This window comes from Cinclus cinclus, chromosome 12, assembly GCF_963662255.1.
Source record: "Cinclus cinclus chromosome 12, bCinCin1.1, whole genome shotgun sequence".
NCBI classification, from domain to species: Eukaryota; Metazoa; Chordata; class Aves; order Passeriformes; family Cinclidae; genus Cinclus; species Cinclus cinclus.
Window position 1 is genome coordinate 7,266,613 of NC_085057.1, and position 26,852 is coordinate 7,293,464.

Sequence of the window (26,852 nt, forward strand, 5' to 3'; positions counted from 1 at the left end):
AGAAGAGCAGAATACTGATTAGATGTAAATTACATGGCAGAGACTCGTTACTTGCCTAATTTTAAATCCTGAGATATGCAGTGTGAAAATGATGGCAGAATATGGCCCTGAGCTTGGATGGAAATGGTCCGCAGCATCACAAGCAAGGAAAATGCTTCGTAAAGGCAGCAGCAGTGCCAGTGGCAGTGGTAAGCAGAAGCAATTAAGCTATTTAGGGCAAAGTTCTCTGTGACTGGTTAGGAAAGAAGATGTACATCCATTGCAGATGTTTTAAGTAAGTGTTTCCTAAGTTTCTGTATCAGCTGCTTGAGCACAGCACACAGATTTCAGCCAGTTTGCCAATTAGACCCTCATGCAAAAGCTGGGATTTTTGATAACTGACAGAACTTGTATGAATTCTTTGCAAGGTCTAATGTGCTGTACTGGCAATAACACCATGGTTGTTTTGGTGGATTTGCTGGCTTTGCAATAGGAAAATTATTACAATGATTTTTAAGGGCAAGTGAATTAATTGCACTGAGATTTCAGACTGAATCTGTTCATCTCTATCATAACCCCATTTCTGTGCTCTGGCAGCATATGGGAAGTAACACGCCATGGTACCTGGATGACATGTCTGCTGAGTAGCTTGAAGCAGTTTTCAGTTGATTGTGTCTGGTGCTGTTTGCAGAATGTTGTTGGAACCAGATCAACTCTCTGCAGATTAAAACCAGTTGCAGTGTCTACGCCTGGATCTATTGTTCTAGTGACAGACTCCCTAAACTCAGTATAATTTAGACTAACAGTGACAGTTCTTGCTTTTAGCAAAACTCAGCTGACTCGGGATAAAATGAAATGAAGTAAGTGTTCAGTAATTCTGAATATCACCCAGAAATCAAAAATAATTGAGCTGTATTGCAGTGTGGTATGCCAGCAATCCTAGGCTGTGGTCTTCAAGCCAAGGTGAATGACCCATAGCTGGTACCCATAAGCAAATTATGTTTTCTCTTAGACCTTTTCTGAGAACTAGACATAGATGGTGATTCTTGCAAAGCCTGGAGTGTGGTGATACATACAAAATGTCTGGAAACTGCTGGTTAAACTGATGCCACAGCTTGTTATGCCTAGCTGAAGTAGGTCCTGTGTATCCTGTCCATACTCACACAGGATGAATTCCCACCACACAGCCCTGCCCAGGAGAGCACACATATCTCCTGCTTGAAGAGAGAATCTGGAACAACTGTTTTGTGCAGTTTTTTAGAGCTGAATGGATATGCTGAGATGTGAAAACTGTTGTTTTCTCATTTTTTTTCTCTAAGCTAGATAATTTCCTCTGCTCATTTGTGCCAGGAAAGGGCTTGGGAGGCAACATACAGCTGCAACCAGAGGACAAGAGTCTCCCATCAAAGTGGAAAGCTGTATTGCAGCTGGCAGTATCTTCGCACGGTTTCTCTCCCTTGGGACAAAATGCATGCTGTTAATTTAGAAAAGGTCCATTTAAGAATTTAACCCAAGTAGGGTGGTGTTGTGTCAACAGTAAAAAAGGGGAAGCAAATGACTGAGCTCAGAGTGTGAGGCATGACAATTAACAGGTTTGAGCAGGATCCTGGGGAAAGCAGTGCTCGCTAGAGCAGGAGTCTCTGGTGGAGAAACCAGGACAAAGTCAGGACTGGTTAGTGCATATCTGCTGTATATATTAATCAGTTGGATTATATAGCTGGTGACAGAATATGGTCAAGTGCCAAGAAAGTCAGATTTAATTTAGCAGCCTGGGAATAGTGAACTTTGGCATTTGTCTCCTGCTGTCTGCTTCCCCTTTCCTGAATTTCTTTGTCTTTTTCCCTACTTTTTTTCCCCTTATGTTATTTTGTCTCAAATTATTTCTGAAAGTATTTTCCCATTTTTGTAATGAACCAACCAGGGGTGCCTTGGATTAGTTCCCTTCTGTTACTTTCTCTCAGTTCAGCTTCCTTAGATGCTCCTTTCCTGGCTGTCATCGAGTCCCTGGATGAAATCCCAGCTGCTTTGTGAGTTTGTCCCTCACTGGGCAGAGATTTCTCCTCTGTCTTCCTTCAGTTTCCTCTCTGTATCTGTGTTTTTTCCAATTACTCAAACCATTCATCTTGCCCATCCCATCTGCTCGCTCACTCTCATACTCAGCTATGGTTCAGAGTGAACTCAGCAGGCTGTAATATTAATTTCTGCTATTAACTGTTTCACTTGTCTGGCTGCTTCTGAGCTTTACAGAAAGCAGGCTCTGTAAAGCATTTTGGAGGACTGATGAAAGGCAAGTGCAATCTCCTCTTGACCCTACAGTGCTGTTCAGCAGCAAAGCACAACTGTGACCTACTGAGCTTCCTAGAATCTCATTTTCTTGGGCTTGGCTTTACTGCTGCTTGTAAATGCAGGGAGCCACTTTACCCTGGTAGCCATGGCACCAACTTCTCTCTGACCCCAAGCAGTAAATGCTCTAGGCAGCAGGATAGGGCACACAGGCTGCTCTGCCAGTCCTTGAAGTCAGTAGCTTGAGTTGTTTAGGTGCAGGCACTCTACATGGCACAGTTGGCACCTCTTCCAGAGGCCATCATTAGCTTTGTCCTCTCTTCAACCTGATCCCTGCTTGCTCATGCCAGTAAGCTTTGTGGCATTCCTGAGCTTGGGCATCTGAGCTGTGTGAGTAGAGAAGAGGTGGGATGTGAACCTGGCTAAGCCCTGGCTCACTGCATGTTATAGACCCACCTGCAGGATTCTCTTGAAGTTCTCTTCTGATAACAATGTTCTTTCAAGGGAATCCTGTGCATCCTAACAGGAAAGACCAGTTTGCTTTGCCTCTGTCCCAGGATGGCTCCACCACAGCCTACTATCCACAACTGTCATTTATAACCTTTAACATGAGAAATACAAGCTCTGAAATGCCTTTTTCCCTGCACTGCACTGTGTTGCTATGGTTGTCCTATTGATAGGGCAGAAGAATATTTTCTGGGTCCAAAGAGGAGTGGAATTACTTGTGTACGGAGAAGACCCAAAAATTCAGACCTCATGTTCAGGGTCAGAGAACAACAGCTGAACTGCTGAGTGAATTTACCTGTTGCTATAGACTGTACAGGAAAAGCAAAAAAAAAGCATTAGTGGTATTAAGGTTTTCAATAAATACAAGCATAGGTTAGCACAGGCTCATTTCAGGAATTGCATTTATCATGCAGTCCCTGAAGTTCAGGCTTTCTAACACAGAGAAATCAAATCCTTACTGCTCAGACAAGCTCTCTAGGATTTTCCCATAAATAAAGCACATTCCAGAGTTTGTCCAGGAGATGGCAGCAACATACTGCAAGTACGACTGAATGAACACCACGAGAGTCTGAATGTTGTGCTGTGGGGCACTGGCTTATTTTTAGATTCCTTCATGTTAATCTTTTTAATTTTTGTGTTGCCCATACGATGGTAGGCATGCAAAGTTCAGAACAGGGAATATGCACTGGTGTGCTCCTGCTATTGGTCTGCTACCTGTCAATCTTTCATCAGTGCTGGTAGTTTTAAGGAGGATGCAAGATGCTTAAAGCATCGCTTTTAGTCTTACTCCCACAAATGTGTTAATGATAGAGTTTATTCTTAGGTGGCTTTTGGAGCTGTTCCTGGAGGAAGGCTCAGTGTAGGCAGGGCTGCTGGAGCAGGCTGGCAGCAAGCAGAAGCCCATAGAGGGCAGCAATAAACCGAGTGGTGTCTGGGAGATGCTGTGCCAATAGACGGGTCCCTCTACTTCAGTAAATTCCATTTTAGTAGAGAGAGGTGCCACTAAAATAAATTCTGCTTGTATCTTTGTAGCTGAGCAATTTGGCTGGAGTTTGAAGGCAAAACTCCCCAGCCCAGCCATGCTCCCATGTTTCAGGATCTCTCCCAACTTCCAAAGAATGACAAGCACAATTCATTGCCACCCACCAGAGTTTTAAAGTTTCCTCCAGAGGTCAAGAAAATGTCCAGATGAATAAAATTACGTCAGGCGTCCAGGATGTGACACAACCTTAACAAAGTCATTTGAAATCATTTGACAGTAAATTTCCCTGTGAGTTCCTAGCCTGGGGCTTGGAGAATCCTCTCCTCTCCTCCCTGGATGAGCTCCTTGCCGACCATCCAGATCGCAGCACGCCGAGTACACGCGGGGTCTTGATGTGGCCTGATGGGCTCCTAAAGGCGATTCGGGAGCCTGGCAGAGCCCCCGCAGCTGAGTCGGCTTCCGTCAAGAGCTTGACATTGAATGTATCGTGTCATGCAGATGGTACCTCAGAGGAGTGAGAGCTGCCATTTACAGCACTGATGACAACAACTGCCGAGATCAGTGGGATCTTAAGATTGCTTTAATATGACTGGCACCTAGCAATTTAGCTCACATTGTTTGTGACAGGGTGTCACTCTTGCACTTGTCTGGGGATGAATGATAGAGGGTTTTAAGCCATGGAGCTTCCTCTTTTGGAGGAAATTAAACCGCTGTATGTACTGATGCAGAGAATTAGATGCATGCTGCAGCAGGGTGTGCTAAGAGAGGGCTTTGGAAAAGCCTGGAATAAAGTTTAGTCTGTCTCTAATGGGCAATGAATGTCCAAATTACCCCATCACCCCCAGTCCCTGCAAACACGCTGTCAGTGTGCCGCGTTTGTAAGCGCTTTGGATTGCCTTGTGGTGGTCACCCGGTGCCATCTTGGGTTTGTGATTTTCCTCAGGTTAGTCAATATACATTTGCTATGTGCAGCTACCGGGAGAAAAAAGCAGAACCTCAAGAGCTGCTGCAGCTCGACGGATACACTGTGGACTACACCGACCCACAGCCAGGTATGGGCTGGCAGCTCCTGTGGGTGCTGCACTCACTGCTCCCAAAGGGAGGCCTCTCTCTTCCTCTCCCTGACTGCATTATTCTAAATATGTTTGTGTTTATAGTGATCATTAGCTGTGTATGACTTTACTATAAATAGATCTAAGGGACTGAGCTGGGAGTTGCACCAGAAAAGGGAAAGACTCTTCTGGGGAGCCTAAGTGAGTTAGACACTTAAATCCCAATGAAATTTGATTGTGAGCTAAATGCTCAAATTGAGTCATGATTCTAACCTGTACCTTCAGATTACATTCCCTAAATAAAAGGCTAGGATCTGGGCTTGTCTTTATTGTAGTAAATATTTATGGGACCAAACCAGCATTTTTGCCTGCCCCATTCTCTCTAGGATGGGTGTCAGTGCATGGAAGGGGCAGGGACAGAAAGCCCCTGGTACCTGGAGGTATCTGTTGGTAGTTGAGACTGTTCTTCAAGTGGATGAGCACCATTCTTCTTTTAGCTCAGTGAGGAGACATGCTGAGCATGGTGATCCTCACCATGCCCTGGGTAATGGCATCCCCAGAGGAGATGAGAAAAGATACAGTAGCCTGGTTGTCAAGCCCTTTATTCCAGTTTAAGTCTCATATTAGGGAGATGGAAAGATGGGTGCCGAATCAGGGCAAAGATAGAAATAAGGATATCACCCAAGGACCTTTTTCTGCAGTGTGAGCACTGATGCTTTCAGTCTAATGGGGCACCTCCCACTCAAACCCCATATTTAATTGGGCTCCAGTGGTGCCCACATGGGACTTGCACAGGTGGAGCTGTAGGTGAGAGAAGCAATTAATCCAAGTGTGTTGGGGCATGTTTTAGTAATTGGGTTACCTGGAGGCCTGTGGGCTGTGTTGCAGGTGAGTTTGATGCAGGGGAGAGGACTGAGCTGGGAACAGCATGGGACTGGGTGAGGAGACACCTGAGCCATGGTGGGGTGGGAAACGGGGAGATCTCTTGGCTGGCCTCAAAATCTGTGAAACTACATTGTCACTTCCTTTCCTGTCAGGTTTGGATGGTGGCAGAACATTCTTCAATGCTGTGAAGGAAGGAGACACGGTGATTTTTGCGAGTGATGATGAGCAGGACCGTATCCTGTGGGTCCAAGCCATGTACCGAGCCACTGGCCAGTCTCACAAACCTGTGCCACCTACCCAAGTGCAAAAGCTAAATGCTAAAGGAGGAAATGTACCCCAGATAGATGCTCCAATCTCTCAATTTTGTAAGTAAATAAGTTCTCCTAGACAGCCAAAGTCTTTGATGGAAAGATTTTCTTCACTGATGTAAATCAATATTCGCACACATTTCTGATGTCAAAACAAAATGTTTTTTCAGAATTATAAAGCTTCTTTTTACATCAGTAGATCCAGAATCAGTTAACGTATGTGTTTAACAGAACCAAACCCAAGAAACAAAATTCCTTGGGGAACTTGTCAATGGGTATTTTAAAGTGCAATACTTGATGGAGGAAAGAGACTGGGATCTGAGAGCCTGAGAGCCACCTTGCTTTCCGCAGACACGTGTTTTACCCCCACACAATAAATTGCACACCCAGATCAGAGCAATTCATTAGCACCATTAGCTGTCTGTCAAATGCATCACGTGCTCAAAACTACAGGTGCAAATCTTGCAAGTATGAAATGCACACACAAAAAGAGGTCTCCTGTTGAATATTCAACTGTAGGAAAACATATGGTATTTTTAACAGGTTGCTTTGCAGGCCAGTTAGATGTGAATTTAAAGCAATCATCTTTTAAGTCGTAGCTATGCTGCATGTCCTATGCAGTTATACACACTTCATCTGAAATTTACAGCAATTTCTTTTCTCTTGCAAATGTAATTTGATTATAAACCACACAAATGCCTCTTTGGTCATTTTTCTTGAAGGTCTCAATCATGTGCAGCCCCTTTGATATGTAGCATACAGCAGTTCTTGCTAGTTTCAGCAAAATTTTAAAATTGATATAATTAAATATAAGTAAAATAAGGAAAAATGGTAAATATTAAAGAATTCTTTGGATTAAAATAAATTTCAGTTTTTGAAATAGTCTCTGTGAAGCAGTTATGGAGTATATTGTTGTAAGGAACTCAGAAAATCTGAGCTTTCCTTATCAATAGCATTTGGCCATCTTTTATATTTGTTAACTTCTTCATGTCAGTATTTATAGAAAGTAACAGTACAAGACATACAGCTGTACGACCAGTGCTACAGCAGAAAAACTCTGCTTGCTGCATTTTTTTATTGTTTTGTATCTTCCACATGCCTGTGTGTTCTGGCCTCCCTTCTGCTTTGCATTGCTGCTGCTGCTGCAAGTGAAACGTAGTGTGATGCAGTGTGATAACCCATAGTCAGTGTTTTCATTTCAGTGATCCTCATCCTCTTCATTGCAGTCACTGACTTTGGGAGTGCAAGGTGTAAAGAACTGGGGTTGGGAAGGAAGGACACCTCTCAGAAAGCCAAAATGGGAGGTGGGAATTGGCCCCTTGCGAGTGGGACGTTTACTGGCTCTGATAAGCCTCTAGGCCTGGCTGGGTCGTGCCAACCCAGGAGCATTCCCAGGGTTTTATGTCCCTCTGCCCTGAATGTTTAATCAGAGAATTCTTGGAAATAGCAGGCACAGATGCTTCTACTGCTGCTTTTTCACTTGCTAAAAGCCTTCAAAGCATAGCAAGGGGGAGCAACAGAGGGATTCTGCTTGTGGCTCCCTCTCCTAACAAGTGATGCTGAAGGGTGCTTTTAGTTGTGGAGTTGGTGCACAGAGGATGCATTCCTATTTATCCCAGAATGATCCCTGCAGAGTAGGATGAGAGCAGAGAACATCAAACTGAGGAAACACTTTTCCCTCCAATCTTCTCTCATCCTGCAGACATCAAGCTTGGAGAATTTTTCTGCTGGGTAAATTCCTTACATTTACAGAGTTTTCACTTCGCCAGACCAATATGACGGGTCAAGTGAAGTGTTGCTTTCCAAGATACATCATAGCAGCTGTAGCAAAATCTGCCAGGGTTTTGAGGAGGAAAAGGGATTGCCCAGGGCTGTGGCCACTTGGGTGTATGATTTGCTTGCACAGCCAAGCACTATGTGTGGGAGAGCTGAACCTCTCTGCTTAGGGTACCTGGGGTGGAGAAAGGGCAGCTGACTTGTCCTAATCCTTGCCATGGATCAGGGAAATCATTGACTGGGCTGAGGAGTCAACTCTGCCTCCACACAGCCCAGCATGTCCATCAGAGCCTTGTGCTGCTTGTGGTCCTCCAGGCTCTCAGCCTGACAGTGCTCAGAGCTATAGAGATGCCACAGGCTTGACCTTGGTTTTTGCATCTCACTCACTTGCCAGAAGACAGGGCTCCCTCATCCTTGCTTCTGGTGAAAACAGCAAAAATTTCACCCCTGGGCCCTCCAGGGCATTCGAGGGAGTCGTAATCTGACCTCAGTTTCTCTCACTTGTTCTCATGCCAATGCCAGCTCCAAATCTGGATCATTTTGCTTTTTATAACACCACCACCCTCTTTCCATCCACAATGTATTTTTCTGTAAGTTGCACAGCGTCAGTCTCTCCTTTTTGCTGCAAGAACTGGAAAGACCTCTTGGATGTGTTGTGCCAAAGCCTGGGAGAGAGAAACTAGTTGGCTTATCAGTCCATCAGTGTGATGCTTACTACTTGAGCATCTTCTCAGCTAGTTTGTTTTGTCCTTTGTTTTCCTTCCTTCTTCCCTTTTGGATCTAGATCCCTCTGACAGGTCTTTGTGTACATCCTACAAGAGGAGGGCAACATGCCATAATACACCTTCATCTCAACAGGAAAGGCTGCTCATTTTTCATATTTCAACACCTATACATGGCAGTGCAAAAGTCATGGGGCACAGCAGTTAAATGATCTGAAGCAACAGTGAGTCATGCATGCCACGTATGGGGAGTCCTAAATACACAAATACATATCTCAGCTCCTTCAGTCTTGAAATCCAAACATCCCAAGTATTGCATTTTTAAAAGGGTCTAGGTTTGTTATTGGTTTTTTATTTGGCTTGGGTGTTTTGGTTTGGGGTTTGGGGTTGGTTTGTTTTTGGTTTTGTTTTTTTTGCCTGCACAAAGGTAAGGACTTCTGAGAGACATTTTATTCTTGTACATTTATCTTTATACCTGTCATTTTTTTTTTTTTTTTGGTGCTTATTAGAGGCTATGGTGAATGAGGATGTGCAAAGAAGTAAATGTTAAGCCATTTGACGAGTAACCGTTGTTGCAGCTTCCATGTCGTAGCAGTCCGAGACGGCTCATGCGCATGCATGCACACGCACAGAAAACCCAGCCCTCCGTGCCTGGCATGGAGCTGTCTGTTGCACAGAAGCTTGGGAAGCACATATCTTGGTGTTTGGGAAACTTGGGAGAAATAGTGAATTCCATTTGGTCCCCACCTCTTTTGATTCAGTAAATATTAAAGTTTGAGCAGCACTCAAATTCTCATCCACAGTTTGATGGCAGCACTTGATTTAGAAGTAAACAGACAGCTCCAAACCAGGGTGGAGTTTATTTTATTTGCAGTTTAAGTACTGAAAAAATAGATCCTGCTATTCATTAATTTTTGTATGACATACAGTTATTTTTTACGTGGGTGAACAATACCTGTTCGAGTGAAAAGTTTTGCTTTTTTTGTTTTGCTACAGTTTCAAAGAAAACTCCATTTACACAAAGCTGTGCTTTTCTCCAGTGTTTGCATTATAAAAGAAAAAAACTCCAAACTGTTCTTGTTTACTGTTGAAATAATTCACAGTATTATAGTCACTAATGCTGCCAATAGATATTACACCTTTTGGCAATATTTAAGCTTCATAAAAGCGGTCACTTGTCTGAAAGCACCAATCTTTGTTTGTTCTGTGTTAGTGATGTATCAAAGAAAATTCCCAAACGTGCTCAACATTCTTTTTTTTTTCTTGAAACCCTTTTTATTAACATGAAAGATTGGTCTGTACTTGTTTTACGTATCATTTGTGGTTATATTTAGTTTTTAATGTCTGTTTATATTTATTAATTGTTAATCACACCATATACAATGAGTTGGTTGTTTTGAGAATTTGTGATGATTTGTTCCCCCATGATAAGTAGTGAGGTTTATTGAGCTGCTTGAGAAATTTTCAGCTGTAAGTTGTTTTCTTTTTGGTTGGTTTGATTTTCTTTAAGTTTCTTTTTCATTCTTTGCTTGAACCCAAATATTTAGCTGCTAGGTTAGGGCTCCTGTCTGCTTTCCTGAGCCTTGTTGCTAGTCTTTATGTTATTCTGGTTTGTTCCTTCTTACCCTGCTAACTTCTAGCTGGACTCAAGGGTAAGTGCTTCCCTGTAGCTAGCACAGCTCAGATAATCAGACTAGATTATCTGACATATGCAATGTGCTTTTTTTTTCTCTTAAATATTTCTCATGTTTAGATTTTGTAGTACAAACTTTCCATGTTATTTTCCTGAATTGAGATTTGAAATGTAAGTTTCCATACTGAAATTGGGGTGCATGTGATGTTTGCATAATTGCCTTCTCTCCCTGGCTTTCACATTGGCATCAAGTGATCCTCTTAGTAAAGCCAATCATTAACATTTCTATTTTTCATTCCAAGATGTAAATATTAATTAACATCACAATAAAACTGTAAATAATACCTTCTTTTGTTTCATGGAAATTACATCTAGTTGACTGCTTCCTGCCTGAAAACAGATCATTTTGCACTCTGACAATATCCTTTCTCTCCGTGCCGATGATTAGCTTGGTGCAGCGCACCACAGTGCGGGGCTAAGCATGGACACCTCAAAGCATAGAAAGGTAGGGCAGGAGACCCCAAGAGACCCAGGGAAGGTGCAGGACTCCGGAGGAGACCCCCAGAAACCCCTACACACATGCCCTGTGAAAAGAGCCCTGAATCATCGAGGTTTGATTAGTTCCATCTCCCATTAAGTCAGTCGGGAATGATTCCAGCAGCAAGTGGCAGCTCTCTGGGTCACCCTGCATTTGGAGATGCTGGCCTACTCTGACTTAAATTCATTTTTCATGGAGGGGTGCTGCTGTTCACCAAAATTATTATAAATTACTGTATTAGCATGGGTCTCAGTCACCAATCAAAGCCATGCTAATCAAGGAATAAGCCAGGGGAATTGCTCTTTTCCCACTGTTATACCTACCTTGCAAAAGATAAAAGCCCATACCTGTACTGTAAGAGAGCTTCTCCTTAGTTTGCTCGATCCTAAATACACCCAGTACAAATCCTTTACTGGTGTTAAAATCTTCTGTAATATCTGGTGAGTGCCTGCTTTCCTTAGGAGGGAATAGCATCAGTGGGTCATGAGAGCTGGCAAATATGTATCCAGAGTATCTGAATGCAATTATGAGAAGGAACAGGCGGTGTCATCCCTCTTGGCCATCAAACAAGACTTCTTTTCTCCTTCCTCCTCCCTTTATTTCTGTTTTCTTTTTTTTCCTATGTGTGAGTATGTGTGTGTGTGTGTACAAATATCCCACTGGATAGCAGGCAGAATTCCTTCTCAGCAGACACTTTCTTTTTTCTTTCTTTATTTTGTTTTCTAAATGTTTGGATTTCCAAAGAGAATTCTTATCAGACTTTACCTCAAAAAAAAAAAAATAAATACCCACAAAAGTTTAATTTCAATGAAATACAGATTTTTGCCACTTTGAAAGAAAGAAAGAAAGAGTGAATGAATGAATGAATGAAGGAATGAATGAACCTGGGTTTGGCAACATTACATGTATTTGCACTACAATGCATTGCTATCTTATTAGATTATTAGTTTTGTGCTTCTATTGCTTTACTTTTTTAGATAGTTAAAGAGATCATGAGAACGCTGCTGTGTCTTCTGTATTGTCAACTTGCAGATGCTTCATTGCAGGAATGCAGAATTAAAATGTTAAATCAGTCTCACATAACTTGCATGAATTTAAAACTAGCCTCTAAATCTCTTCAACATTCTTCCAGGCTTTAAGAAGCCTGGAACTCTAACTTATGAAATACAAATTCACAGGTTTCTGCAACCATTGAATTCAAAATGTTTTTAAATAGTAATAAAAATGCTGTGAAACAATGTTTTATACTATAAATAGCTGATCTAAAACTGTGTTTTTGATTTGCCACACAAGGAATTATGTAAGTGCATACTACAAATTTTTATTCATCTAACTACCAATTCTTAAACAACTTAGATTGCAATTCAGTGCCTGGTGTGTCTGGTGATTTACAGGAGCATTCGTAACAATTTATTAAAATTCTAACTGAAGCAAAAAAGAATTTGTTTGCAGCAAGGAAAAAGCCATAAACTGCAAAAAATAAACAGCCCATTATATTTAAGACCACTTTCTAACGTGCAGTAATATGAAGGGGAGAAGAAAGAGCTCTTGGCTTTGCAGCTGAGAGGCGAATTGAGGCTCCTGCAGCGGCCACAGCTCCGCACGGGGAGCAGGCTTGGGGAGGAGGTTTGCAGAGCCCTGAGCACACACACATCACTTCTCAGAGGTGGCAGTGCCACAGTGCACAGTGAGGAGGGCATGTGGTAAGTCACCAGCCAGCTCACTCACAATCCACCTGGCATTTTAATCCGGGTACAGGGATTTAGTGTTTTCCCCTCCAGAGCACTGGTATTTGCTAGTGAAGTCTCTTTCTCCACACAGGCAAACAAAATGGGATTTTCAGGCACTTCTTTGGGTGTTTCTTTAGCAAGTCACAGCCCAAGTGTGTCCCTGAGCAGGAGGGGACCCTGCTGTCCCTCAGGGCAGGCAGTGGGTTACAGTGGGCACTCCGTGAGCCGCCCGCCGTGGTGCATTGCTGGCCAGGCTGGAAAAGTTCTCTTGCTTTGCCTGACCAGGCCAGGGAAGACTTTTCTAGAAATATCGGTAGATGAATAGCTGCCATCAATCATTGTCATTCCTTTATTTCATGTCTCCTGATGAGGTTGACTAGTGTCATTGTTTGTTACTGTCCAAACCACATCTTCATTCTTGTAATGTCAAGCAGATATGACAAGCACACATTTTCCAGATGAGTAAGATACAAAGTCACCTTTTAATTTACAGTTGTTTGGGGTTTTGTTTGTTTGGTGGATTTTTATTGTTCTTGTAACAGGGTAATGTGTTGTAAAATTTACGAGATTTTCAGTTGCCTTTGGTACTAAAGCAAAGTCACTCATTAATGAAAAGAAACAAATCTGGAGTAAGACATTCTTACAATAAAATGGCTACCTAAAGCCTTTTATAACAAGAATTCTTTTATGGAACTTGTCCCCCGCTATTAACTTCACTGCTCTCAAAGCAAAATCTGCCAAAATTATTGCTGGAGCAAAAGAAATGCGGAGAGCAGGGAAATACATTTAAGAAAAGAAAGAATGAGAGATTTGACTGGTTTGTCTCTTCCTTTTTAAATAACAGATAGATAAATACAACCCTCAGAGAACCAAACAGTGGGACAGTCCTTTGGTTTTCATGATTCTTGTTACTGTTGAAATCTTTGTGTTCCTGGCACTGGCAGATTTTTAAGACTCTGATTTCAAACACATGTAGGGAGGATGTGTATGACAGTTAATGGAGTCAGCAAAAAATGCAAACTGAATAAAAATGGACAAAATAAACCCGGCAGTATTTTTAAAAGGCAGTAATGCAGGGGACCAAATGTTATATAAAAGGCCAGAGTCTGCAGTTTCACAGAAGAAAGGTTTGTGGAGCCTGTGCTGCCCATGTCCCTCCACTGGCAGCCTCCCTCCTGAGACCACCATCGAACACCTTTCAGCTGCCCTTGTGTGCAGCTTGTCTAAATATGTAAGATAACTTTTGTGGGCCTGCAGCAGCATTTTGGCTAGGGCTCCGAACAAAGAAACACCAGCGAGCTTGGCACGGCACCTTGGGAAGGGATTGCAAATTACTGGAGCATCATATAACTTTCTTTCTTTGGTTTCTGCTTCCTTTTTAGCTAGAATAACAGAGCAGGGTCAAAAAAGCAGCTGTATTTGACTGAAACAATTAATTTAAAGTACTTAAAAATTGGCTGTACAGTTTCGGTGTGAAATTAGCCATTCTTGTTTTAGTCTTTGTTTAAAATCACATTCAAACTATATAGGCCATTTTGAAAAAAAGGTGGATTATACATAAAACATTCCACATGCAGATGTTGGTATTATTTTAAATTGCAGATATTTGTCTGAAGCAGACTAATAATATATTTAGATCTGTTCTTTTTGTGTTGCCTATCAAGTTTAATGATTTTGGTATAATTTGATTAATTAATTTCATTTTTTAAAGTGAGCCCATTCAAAAAATCAAAATGCAAAAATAAATTGCAAGGTGCATGTGTTGTTTGTTTAGAATAATTAAAGGAAGATGAGTTTAGTACAGTATTGACTTCTTTAACCTGCTTCTTACTATTTTTAAGAATTTTGGCCCAATGAAGCATCTGGCCCAGAGCTGGTATTCCATGTAAAAGAAATACACAAAGAATTACCATTCTCCACAGACATCTCCAGTTCACATCATGACAGCTGTATTCCCTGGGTGGGTGATGTGCACCCACCTGGCCCTGCATCTCTGCTGGTGCAAAATGGTTTGGCCTTGCAAGAGCTGCAGCACTGGGCTATGCAGGGAGAGCTGCAGCTGCTCATCCTCCTTCCCATGGCAGAAATCCACATTTTAAATCAGTGACTGAGCAGAAGTCATGTGCATAATGCTTTTCTGGTCATTTGAACTCATATAGTGCCATGTCTGATGTCTCTCTCTCTTCATGTGGTTGTTCCGATGAGGAGAGATTTGGGGCAAGTGGGCTTCTGAGCAGGCACCCAATGGAAGATGTTGCTTCAAAATGTTTACTGAAAGTAGAATTGCCCCTGATTATGTGCAGTTGTGAAGGACATTTAATCACTGTGTCTGTTCTCACACTTGTCAGGGAGCTGTCTGTGTCCCTGCCTTGGGCAGGAGATTGTAAAAAGCCCAGGCAGACCCTCAGCTCTGTGCAAGCCAGTGGTGCTTCAGTTGGTTCCCACCAGCAGAAAGTCTGCTCTGTGCCCACCTTGCTCAGAGAATGTAATATGGGAAAAAGCTTATTAGTCCAGAATAAAAAATATTCATTTCAAGCATGCTTTCTAGCACATATGCTCAAAAAGGTTCACCAGCTAAAGGGCTAGAGGACTCTTCCAATTTCCAGCTGATTTACTGGGCTCTCAGAGCCTCGTCGGCTGAGCAGGAGGATTGACAGTGTATCAGGGCTCCTAATTGAAAAGTAATAAAATCTCTGAGCAAAGCTGGCAAATGAAGGCCTCCAGCCAATTTGTCAGCTTGCAGTCAACTCTGAGGAACCGGGCAGAGCAGCAAGCCATTAAAAATAGTCTGATAATAGCTGTTAAAACATTTTCCGGGCACTGGGGATGGAATGAAAACAGCACAGCCGAACTCTTTGGGAGTGAATGCAATCAAATCCATCTTGGCCCAAAGGGACAGAGACAATGGGGCAGAAAGCTGTCAAAACAGACAAGAGCCAGTGTGTGCTGCAGGCCACAGGGCTGGGTGGGCTTCACATCCCATGCCCAGGGATGCTGGAGAGGTGCCATGGAGGTGATGTGCTCCCCAGGGAGGTTGTTCCTATCCCCTGAGCCAGCCCTTGTGCTGCCACCTCACTCAGCACCATCGGCAGCTGCTTCTGTCCTGGTGCTGAATGCACAGCAGAGGGAGAGGGGGGAAATTGGATCCTGGGGTGGGGGGGGGCAGCAGAACCCAGCACATACAACAAAACTGGGGAGCAGACCCTCAAAAAATTAATCCTGTGTAGGAAAAACATCAGTGTTTATTCAGCAGGGTTATAGCGAGGAAAATTGCCAGCTACAGCTGAATTAAGTACTGCTAGCAGCTAATTGAAATGTTACACGTTTCAATTTGTCTGCTTTCTTTCCAGTGAGTGATGTTGTTTATACAGTTTGTATATAGATAACGATAGACTATACAGAAAATTTAAAGATTGCTACCAATGATCATTACTATGTGAGAGCACTGACACAAAAGATTTATTTGGAAAGACATGCCGTCCTTCACAGCTAAATATTGAATAGAAAAAAATATAAAAGAACATTCTCACTCTCATTTAAAACTTTTTTTTTTTCTTTTTAATTAAGGATTTTTTTGGGTTTTTTTCCTGGTAAAGAGGGATTTTGTTTTAAAACAAATACAGTTACCATATACTCCTGCTGCGGAAAACTGCATTTTTGTGTCCTTTCAGCCACATTGTTTCAAGGCCACCCAGTTCCCCTAGGAGGCTATAAACAGGGGAAGGATTTAAATCCTATTTTCTTTGTCAAGGATTTGGCAAGAACCCATATAGTAGGAAGCTGAGCACAGACAAAACCAAGTGAAAGGTGTCCTTTAATTCCCCAGCCACTGCTAGAACAAAACCTGCTCCCAGCAGGGTCCTGGCTGGCCGCACCCAGGCTGGCTTGGAGGCTTCATTTCAACTGCTGAATTCGGTGTAGTTTAGTTAACCATGTTGAGATTAATTAATTAGCCCCTAGGAGTTAGTGCCCATAAACGTCACCCAAAGCAGAGAAGTGTGAATACGTTGAGGCTGTTAATTCACCCAAAAATGGCAGCTTGTAATCTAGGCAGAGGAAATTCAGTCTCTCCATCGGGATGACTGGCAGCTCCGACGCACTGTCGGGTTACTGCCTCTGTGACAACAAACTACATATCAATTTAACTTCGTAGCAATGCTTAAAAGAGCATCTTTTTATTTCAGTGAGGTAGCATTTAAAGTTGCTGTTAGGAAAAAAAAAATTGCCGTGGGGAAGACAAACATTGGCATTTGGAGAAAGAGCAACGTAACTGGTGTGATACCTAGAAAACCTAGTAAATGTAGAGAAAAAAGCTGTAACTTCATTAGAATGGCAGAATCTATTACAATTAACCACATCTATCTAAATAGGAGCTAATTTACTTATGTGAGCCAAAATTCTGTTAACTCATAGCCTATTGTAAGATGCAGAGTGAATTTGTACGTTTGTGTTTGGTTTTAAGTACAGAATAAATGTACTATAATGAGCAGATGACGAGATGTTAATTCTAAAATCTTTTGCCTAGATGCAATAATATAGTCCATAACTGATGCAAGTTGACAATGGGATGTGAAGTGTACTGTATAGCCTGCAAAGAGAAAACTTAATGGCAATGGAGGGAAGAGGAGATACTTGGCTTTCATGCTTCATACTGTATATTTTTTTTCTGTTATATTTGTCAACTAAAATGTCTTATATCTCTCTAAATGGTGTCTTTCTCTATATGTATAAATGAACAGATGCAGATAGAGCTCAAAAGCATGGCATGGATGAATTTATCTCTTCCAATCCCTGTAACTTTGACCACGCTTCACTCTTTGAGATGGTTCAGCGCCTCACTTTGGACCACAGACTTAATGATTCCTATTCTTGTCTGGCAAGTATATTCTTTGGTCTCTAGTGATATAAACATCAAGCAGCAAAGTCAAAGCTAGTGCAACTGGGGGCTAATCCCTCTGTTGCTGGAAGATTGACTTCTGTTTACACCAGGTTTGAGTTTGGCCCAGAGGTATTTTTTTTTTTTGGGAGGCTGCCTGCGGTGAGCTGACTGCTGTTCTTCTCCAGTCGCACTGTCTTTATCATTTCTGTTTGCAATGTTTAAGATGTTTCTTCCTGCAAAGAGAAACTCCAGTGTGGGAATGTGAAGTAGAGAGCAGTGTTTTGCAGTCTCCTGCACTGCCTTCCAGAGTCTTCTGGATGAAGGAACAGGGAAAAGATGACTGTCTGGTACCACCTCCCATGTCAGTGGAGTCCCACAAGGAATAACTGTGGCCCAGCTTTGTGTCTCTTTATGAGAAGGGGTCCCAAACAGGTAACAGATGGGACTGTGTGGATAACTGCAGTGCTGCTGCAGTCTCTCCATGCTCACATAGTTGCATGCCCATCCTGAGTACTCACATCAGTAGCAGTTGAAGCTCTTTGCCCACTGTAGGACAGTGGCACTGAGATGTTCCAGGACAGCTTGTAGCCTTTGGCTGGGGTGCAGTGCTTGGGAGCCCTTACTTACTATAAGGGCTTAAAGAACAAATAACCAATAACAATGCAACCTGAGAAATTCATTTTTAGCAGTTTGAGGAGGATGAAAAGGCTCTTAGTTTTTGAGAAATTGACGGGAGGAATCCTTTATAGAGCGTCCTGAAACAGAGGGCATGTCCTGAGCATGGCATGGGACAGATTCTGACCTGCTGCCCTCCTACTGTTGCACAGGGTGGCTCATTGGGGCATCATGGTGGGCTCCTTCAGCAGAAAGACCATGTTGTGCCAAGAGCCTTTGCCAGCTGTGCAGTCCCTGGAGCTCTTGAGTACCTTGCTGTTAAAAACAGCAGCCTGGGAACACAGCTGAGCAGTTGGCAAGGAGGCTGTCGGTCTCAAATCCTGCCCTCCATGTTCCCCTCCACCACGGTGCTGCTCTCGCTGCCCTGCTCTTTGTACCACACACAAGGGCCAATCTCCTCTGAAGGACTGATACCTAGTAAATGCCACTAGCAGTAGTGAGTTGTCACCTTCCTAAGGAGAGGCAGGGCTAGGAGGAACAGTTGTGGACATCCCCTGAGGTAAGGACGGGGTGGGGGAAGGCTGCACTTTACCTGCAGATACCCAAGTGGTACAAGTAGGCTTGGTGGGAGCATTGTCAGACCTGCAGCAGGTTCCTCACTGGTTCCATCAAGGTCCTTGCTCTGGCAGGCAGTGACTTTGGCATGCAGCTTCTGCTCCCCATGCATGGCTGACCCTAGGAAGATCATCCCCATCCATGCATGTCTGAGAGGTTGGCTTGCTGCTGGTTTGTCTCTGTGCAGTCTTGGGCCTGGTGAGAGAACTGTGGCCGTTGAATTAAACTCATGGAGAGGTGAGAGGCCATCACTGGAAATGATTAACAATGTTTTTCTTCAAGAAACCCACCAGCCGCACTTCTGCTTGTTATGGAGATGTTTAGGCCCTTGCTAGAAGCTACCAGAGCGGTGGAGCTCCCCTCAGCACCAAGACTCATCCTCTTCAGAGTGGAGCATCACCAATTAACCATCTTCTTTCAAATCACCCATTTCAGTGTTGTAAGGAACAGAATAATGGCCTGTGTTCATCTATGCTTGGTTTCACATGCTTCCTGACTTACTCTGCCATGTTTTTTGTCCTGATTATGGTGTAAAAACAGACTGCCCTCAAAAACTGCAGAGAGCTCCCACTATTCTTGCTGTGTCCTTGGAATGTTGGTGATAGCACTGTGCTGAGTTGGCTGGAGGAGCTGAGCCCGTGGTAAGCCTGCTCTGTCCTCTGTGTGCCACTGGGCAATTCTTATTCCCTACAGGACATTCCGTGAAAGGTCCCACAGAGTTTTGCCTCGTCACACCTCTTGCTGTTTTCAAATGTGGATGTGGAGGTGCCAGGGAAGACTTACCCTGGCATAGAGGATAACTCAGCATTGCTTCCTTTCTGTGGAACCAGGTTAAACAACACTATTGGGAGCCCAGTTGTGAGCTGAGCCAGGCATCCTTAGGAAAACAAACAGCCTTGCTGACTCATCCCAGCCACGGCAGAAGTGATGTTTACTGGCAGAGAGCTCTGTGCTGGGGAGGGGGAAGAACACTTTCTGCAGAGCTTACAGAGGGATCTTGCCTATCATCCACAAATTGATAATACAGTCACTCTCAGAGTATTTCCTGGACTTTCAAGAAGAGTGTTCAGCTGCTCCAGCTTAGTATGGACCCCGCACATGTGTGGGTCTTCATTCTTTTCACTTGGATGTGTGTGTCATTTCTGAAAGTGCCCTTCAACTATTCCCAAGACTTCCCCACCCACTGCCAGCATCCAGCTCACACAGCCATCTTTCTGCTGGAACTGTATTGCCCATGATGTGTCAGCTTTCATAGACTGCATTATACAGCACAGCACATACCAGGGGAAGGTCTTCAGAGTGCCCAGCCTAACTGAGATGATGTGAGGGAGTCAGGTTAAGAGATCCATGGAGCAGGCCACCAAGAAAAAATTCTCTTAGATTTCCTGTGATAAATGGGAAAAATTCCACTAATGAAATGTGTAATTTCCCTCAAAAACTCTGTTTTTCTCAAAAGTTGCATTTGCCTTTAGACAACTGGCCTATGTCTCACAAGCCCTGACCAAGCCTTGCGTTTCCCAGCTCCAAAGCTCCCCTGGCATTCCCTGCTGATGCCTGGGATGTGTCTCCTTATCAGAGCAGTTCAGCTTGTTGAACACAGACAGTGGAGCTCCTTCTGCTCTGTGCCCTTTCTCCATTGTCCCCTCCAGGTCTCCTCATGTCATTGGAGATGATCTCTGAGGCCATGCTGAGCTGCACCTATCTGCACTGGGGACAGACACCCCATGTGTCATCACTGTCAGCAGCGTTTGCCCAGCTGGCTGTGTGTCAGCTTGTTGGACCAGGCAAATCAAGAGCCAGGATCTGCCTGAAGATGTTGGGGATCTGTCTGAATACTGCTTTTCATCAAACCTTGGGGGTTTGTCTGGGACTGTGGGGAGCAGCATTTACTGCTCCATTGGATCCCCATTCAGCAGCAAGTGTTTTTTTTCCTACCTCTGCCATGCAAAGGAAGACCTCCTGGTCCTCCTGGGCTCTGGATCTGCTGCCTGTGCTCTAATGAGGTCTGGGGCTCATCACTGAACCTCTGATCTGTGCTCACACTTCCCCTCATTGCACCATGGCAGTGATTTTGGGTGTTTACCATCATCCCTTCTGTTCTCCTGAGAACCAGCACATCGCAGAGCCCAGTTCAGGGGAGCAATGTGGCATGCTCCAGATCGCTGGGTTCAGCCTCTGCTTCCTTTGCTCAGACTCTGATACTTGACTCCAGTGAAATCAGTGCCAGCCTTCCCATCACTGTCAGTAGAGCCAAGGTTTCACCCCACAGGGAGAAATGAGTTCCTTCTTTGTACTAGGTGAATGTAACAATTTCAGCTGCACTTCTACCCCTGTATCCAGAACCAGAGCAATCATGGCATTCTCATATTTTTACCATGCCTGATGACCAAACACGTGAAGAGAGACAAGAGGTGGTCTAGGATGTAACAAACAGGCAACATAAACAACTCTAGAATCAAGCAGAATAACACCAACCAAAAAGCAGACAAAAATACCATTAAAAGGGGTGAAGGCAAATATACCCCTCCCAAAAAAATAGCCTTCCAGAGGGCCGTCCCATCTGCATTGTTCTGTGTCTTCATTTTGAAATGTGCACTTCTAGTGATCCCAGCACTGTAGCTACTCCCTATATCTATCATTTTCCCCTCATTATTTTAATTCTTTTCTCAATCTGTTTTGGAGTTGGCCCAATAAGGATGAGCAAATCCTTCTCTATGTCTTTGAGCTCTTAATTGATATTTCTTCAACTCTTTTCAAAGCAGCTATTTTGGCATCTAGAAAAGATTTGGTGTCATCTGAGTGGTAGAAAATATATTTTAATCTTTCACAGCAGTGTTGTTTCTAAGATGTAGCATTTGGGGTAACAGATGGGGTGGCAAAGAAGTTGCCTATAGGGGCAGTGCTCTGCCTCAACTACTCTCCCGCCCGCTGCAGGAACTTTTCAATTAAACGATGAAAGATTTTGCAGCTTGATGCATTCCAGAGCTGCGTCTTAGCAATTGTTTAGCACCCAAATTTCCATGTAAATATTGACGATTTTGCAGCGTTCTGAAAAGCAATCTACAAGATTTTTCTTGTTCTCATTAGCCCCTTTCCTGAAGGCAGAGGCATGCTCCTCTTCAGCTGCCCCAGGACCTTCACTGGAGCCATCCCCTTGCAGGGAAGGGTGCCCTCCTTGGACGTTTGGACATTGCACCACAAGCCTTGTGTCACCAGCCCCTCAGGACTGATACAAAGAAATGGTCTGAGGTTCCTGGATGTGTTAAGGGACCCTGCTCTTGAGCAGAGCTCCCCTTGTTTCAGTGCCAAGGATCTGGGCGATGTCGGAGTATGTTGCCAGCGGCACGCAATAAGGACAATGGGAAATGTCCCTTTCTGATACTGCAGAATTGCCTTTCTCCATCTGCAGGGCATTCCTACCTGCCAGATGCAAGTGAATTCATTTTTCAGTGTAATCCTCTGTCCTGTTCCACCAGATCAATCTTCCTGCTCCCTGCCAAATGCACAATCCCATCCTCAGAATGAAACTACTGTTTCACACTGTTTAAATAACCAAACCTTATCATCTCTTAAAGGTGTCTTTTATTTTCTTTGTATTTTTTTGCTAGGCATTGACATGAACTGGCCTAACTTTTCAGCATTTTAAATGACATTTCCCCTTAATGGTAGCATAATACATTTTTGTTAACGTTTGCAGTGAATATATGCTGTGTTTGAGTGATGATGTATAGACTGTATTGTTTGAGTGACTTCTCTCCTTTTTCCTCAATGTATCCTTAGGTTTGTGTTTCATTTATTAGAGCAGTTGACCACTACACTTCCAAATCTGATAGCCTTTGTATTTAATAACTTATATTTAAAATCAAGTCTCTTTATTTCTAAACAGGGCTGGTTTAGTCCTGGCCAGGTCTTTGTGCTAGATGAGTATTGTGCACGTAATGGAGTGAGAGGCTGTCACAGACATCTCTGCTACCTCAGAGATTTGCTAGAGCGCGCAGAAAACGGAGCTATGATTGACCCCACCTTACTTCACTACAGCTTTGCCTTTTGTGCATCACATGTTCATGGCAACAGGTAAGGAATTCTTCTTGGCTAGCAGTGCCCTGCCAACAAGGGATGACTTTGTCAAATATAGGTTTCCTTGGATAATGCACAACAGTCCCCAATTTGTTTTCACAGTGGATGTTTGGCAGCAGCACTTCTAGTGGCATAGTCGGTTTGTTTGTTTGTTTCATTGCTTGTTTAATGTAAGCAGTAAAAATGCACATAGAGGATCCAGAAATGAAGGTTTTTAACTTACTTGCCCAGGCACTTGCTAAGATGCAGTTCTGAACAAGATACGGTTGCAGTCCCTGTGACTGTCAGGGTTGAATAAATAGAAGTAAATGATACTCTGTACTGATTTAATTGCTGTGCAGGAGGATCTGACAAGTTGTAGCAATGAAATTTTCACCAGTATCAAACTTCAGTGCTCAGAAGGGCTTTAAGCCCTTGGGCACCTATGTCTCATTTAAAGCCCACATGACATCAGTTCAGAAATTGCTTAGACATAACTGAAAATTTTATCTTGGTCTGTTACAAAGCAATTTCAGTTTCAGAAGAAGACAGTTCCTTTCTCTCAAATGTGACAAACCCTTGATGGGAGGAACTGGAGCTGTGCTTTCCCCCCCTCTCAGTTTATTTTGTTGACAGCTGTAGCATCTATTGCAGCTTCTTTTTCTGCTTTTTTTCTGTTAATTTATATTGCATACTTTGAAATATCACTTTGTAGCCTATATGCATTGCTGAAGAAAGGAATGTTATAAAATAATTAGGTGTTTTCATATACCTCTGGTAAATACCACCCTGAATTATGACATGCATTGCCCAGGTTTCACATTGCAAGGCTGTCGCTTGCTTTTGCAGTTACTTTCATACATCTTGTCATGGAAACCAAGTTTTGCTTCCTTAGTTTCTTTTTTAGTTCTGACTTTCCGTTGCTCATTCGTTCTTTCTTTGCCAATTGTTATATGATTTCAGTTGTTTCCTTTCAGCTTAATTTCCTTTTGTTTTATTTTGAGGTTTTTCATGCTTTCTTCTCGTTTCTTTCGCTTTTGCTGCCGGCCTTGCCCCCTGCATTTCAATCACTCCCCCAAGCCAACTCATGGCAGAATTACTTGGTGTGTCACAGCCAAGTGCAGACGGTGAGGGGGGCAAAGCCTCTGCCGCTGAAACGGAGACAAAAAAGGATTCCAAAAAGGAGTCCAAAAAAAAGAAGGAGCCCAAAACCCAGCCGAATCCAGAGCCGAAAAGGTAAGCGAAAGCGTGCAGTGCACAGGAGTGTGTTGCAGAGGGCTCCTCAGTCACTGAGCACACTGAGCAGTTGCACCCACATGGCTCAGGGAGACCTGACTGCAGCATTCAGGTCACACGCTCTCCTGGGATCTGGATAGCATTTGGGCACCCAAGTCCCATAGGGGATCAGAGATTTAGGTTTTTAGGTGTGTGTTTAGAAGATGGCTCACGTGGTGTTTAGGGGATGGCACCAGCCAATGGAAGTGGCTGCCCCATTGCCCTTTGTCTTAGGCAGGACTCATCTCAGCAGACAGCTGGTGTGGCAACACAACTTGGCTCAAAGCCCATCTGGCCCATAACAGAGAGGAGGTGAGATGCTCATCACAGCTACTCCATGTACTTCTGCACAGGGTCCAGCACAGCCAGGGCTGAAGCTTCCTCTTCATCAGGGTTGGTGGCAGGAGGTATCTGATGATATGGGCCAAGGTGACGACCTTCCATTCCCTCTCAGTGGGGCTGGAGAGTTGTAGGCTCAGGAAAATGTCATGCTGTCAAACCAGTCCCATGCTGAACAGCTGTCCAGGGCTGTGTGTGGCTGCTGTGCTGTATAGGGACCTGCTGGGCACTGCCAGAGGGGCAGTTTGGCCACAGATGGTCTATTCCAGTCACTCATTTAGGATATTCCAAGAAAGGAATGAGGTGTCTTTTATGACTTAGTTGTCTTTAGCTGACAGTTGACTTCACATCCAAAAGCTGAAGGTTCATGTTCCTTCTTGGTCTGTGCCGTCTCTCTGTTGCCTGGGGATTGCAGGAGGCTCTGTGTGGGAGCTGCAAGGCTGCAGCATTGCGTGTTCCCACCAAGGGCAGGCTCTGCTTAACACCCAGCAGTTTGCTATGGAGTCTGCGGGGTGCAGCGTCTGGCTTTTGCTACCAGAAGGTCACAGAAAGAGACCACAGGAGGTGTCAGGGGAAAATACAACTCCGTATCTTTCATATCTACTCTAAGCAATCTGAATATCTGAGTGAAAGAGTCACGATTTCTTTTCAGAGCTGTTGAGGCCACATGCATCGTGCATTTGCGAGCTGGCTGGGAGAGAGTGATGGAAAGCCAGGATTTACCTGTGCAGTCCTTACTGGCAGTTGCGATGTGTGTAAAGCCACGCCCGCTTTAGCTCTGTCCCTCCTTCCTACCTGCTGTGTCCATACATTACTCATTGCCTTATCACTGGCCCTGCTCTCTCCAGGAAACTTACAGCTCATGGCAGAGCTGAAACATTCTATGGAAAAGTTGTCAAGGTGGCACACCTGCCCCAGGACTCGGCGCAGCTCCCAGCAGAACATCTTGGAGCAGCCATGCAGTGCATTGTTGTTGGTGGTCTTGGAAACACTGAGTTACAAGATATCTTTATGTTTAACAAAGGCTTCTTTTTCCATCAAATCTGAAAAAGTGTCGATTTTCTTCATGAAAAAGAGTTCCTTCACTTTTAGACAGTAAAAACCCCTGAATGGGTGGTTTAGCTTTCCCCAGGATGAAGTTGGCTGTCAGACAGAATATGCCACCCAGTAATGAAGGTCGAGCAGGGAGATAATTTCATGTGGCTATCAATCTCCTGTATTAGCAGCAGACAGTGATGGAGCTGAGGTGGGCTGTCTGTTTGTATCGTGTTTGCATAAGGTCAGGCAGCGAGACAACAGTCGCTCGCAGTCAGCGGGAAGTGCAGGCAGGCTGTGGATGCTGAGGACAGCCTGAAGGTCAAGGCTGACAGGATGACAGGTGTCAGTGTGGGGATGATGCCTCCTCGCCCGTCCGGCTCCCGCCTCGGCAGCGCTGCCGCGCCGCAGCCAGGACGGGAGCAGGAAGGAAATGCTGCTGGTGGAAATGCAGCTCTAGCTTGGGGCTGGCCCTGCAGCTGCAGCAGGTGAAGTGGTCAGAATGGGATTTTGTGGACGGTTTGTAGCCCTGTTGCCTTACATGTTGGAGTTTGGTCTCCCCCCCTCCTTTGGGCTCATGTATCTTATTCAGACCCCTGACATGATCTCTCCATACCAAGGCTGTAAATCACTGCTATTTTTGTGACAGACCACATAAATTTTCTTTTATTTTCATCTTTTTCAAAAGTAGAAATGTGTTAAATGTAAATTACTTGCCCTAAGTTTCACCTCCTGAGACACCTGACTATGCAAGTTCAGACTGTGAGGTAAACAGGGACCAGCAAGAGCAAAATCCACGTGGTTTACTTTGCTCAGGTGCTTTGCTCTTCACTGAGAGGGAGGAACTCAATGTTTTTTAATTGTTGTCGTCATTCATTAGTTGATAATGGAGTTTTGTCTGCTTGGTATCACAGGATGCCTATTGTAGAGACCTATCACTATGAAAAAATGTGATTTCTGATGTGTTTACATAGGTGACAGGTAGTAAAGGCACAGAATTATCCAGACATCTGGCAACACACATTGTGTGTTCATTGCTGTCTCTTTGGTTTTGGTACCACCACTATGTTGCTTTTCTTTATCAATAGTACTCCAGAGAACTAGCAAAGCCAAGAGCAGGAATGGTTTTGAAAAGACACTGCGATTTGGGATAAAACTGTAGAAGGATTTACAAGGCCACTAAGGTCTTTCCCTGCCTTCTCTCTCCCTGTTTTCACTGTCCTCGTGTTGGAGGGCTGAGACAGTACTGCCAATGTTGTTTGACACACAGAGAAGTGATGTGTTAGAGGACCCTCACTGCTTCCCTGTCTGCACATGGGAGAAGCACTGTGGAACAGAAAGTTGAGCTCAGCTTTTCTAAGCCCAAAGTTAGTGCCTAAATCTTGAGCAGTGGTTCCTGCCCTTTGCAAAGAAGTGACTTTCAGAAATGGCCTTTGTTTCACTTGTGCTTTTTTTTTATATCGTTTAGGCATAGAATAGCATTATTTTTAAAGTTAGCACCATGAAAAACTCCTTTTGTTCTTGGTTTTCCCAAACTTTTAAAAATCAGACTTAAATATTGATTGTTTACATGCTAATAAACATTAGCAGACTGAGGTTATCAAAATCAGGATGCTGGACTGAATTCCCTCCAGTCTAATAAC

The 26,852-nt window shown here is 43.8% G+C and overlaps 1 protein-coding gene across 4 annotated transcripts in view; it reads left to right on the forward strand.

Moving 5' to 3' along the window:
- CADPS (calcium dependent secretion activator) overlaps positions 1-26,852 on the forward strand; it is a 203,982-nt gene that overhangs the window by 102,042 nt on the left and 75,088 nt on the right. For 3 of the 4 annotated variants that reach the window (XM_062501029.1, XM_062501028.1, XM_062501030.1), the window contains exons 10-13: positions 4,695-4,803; positions 5,841-6,053; positions 17,135-17,271; positions 22,391-22,578. In XM_062501029.1, the coding sequence (XP_062357013.1) occupies positions 4,695-4,803; positions 5,841-6,053; positions 17,135-17,271; positions 22,391-22,578 (647 nt within the window). The remainder of the gene's footprint in view (positions 1-4,694; positions 4,804-5,840; positions 6,054-17,134; positions 17,272-22,390; positions 22,579-26,852) is intronic. The other variant, XM_062501031.1, reaches the window with a different exon arrangement.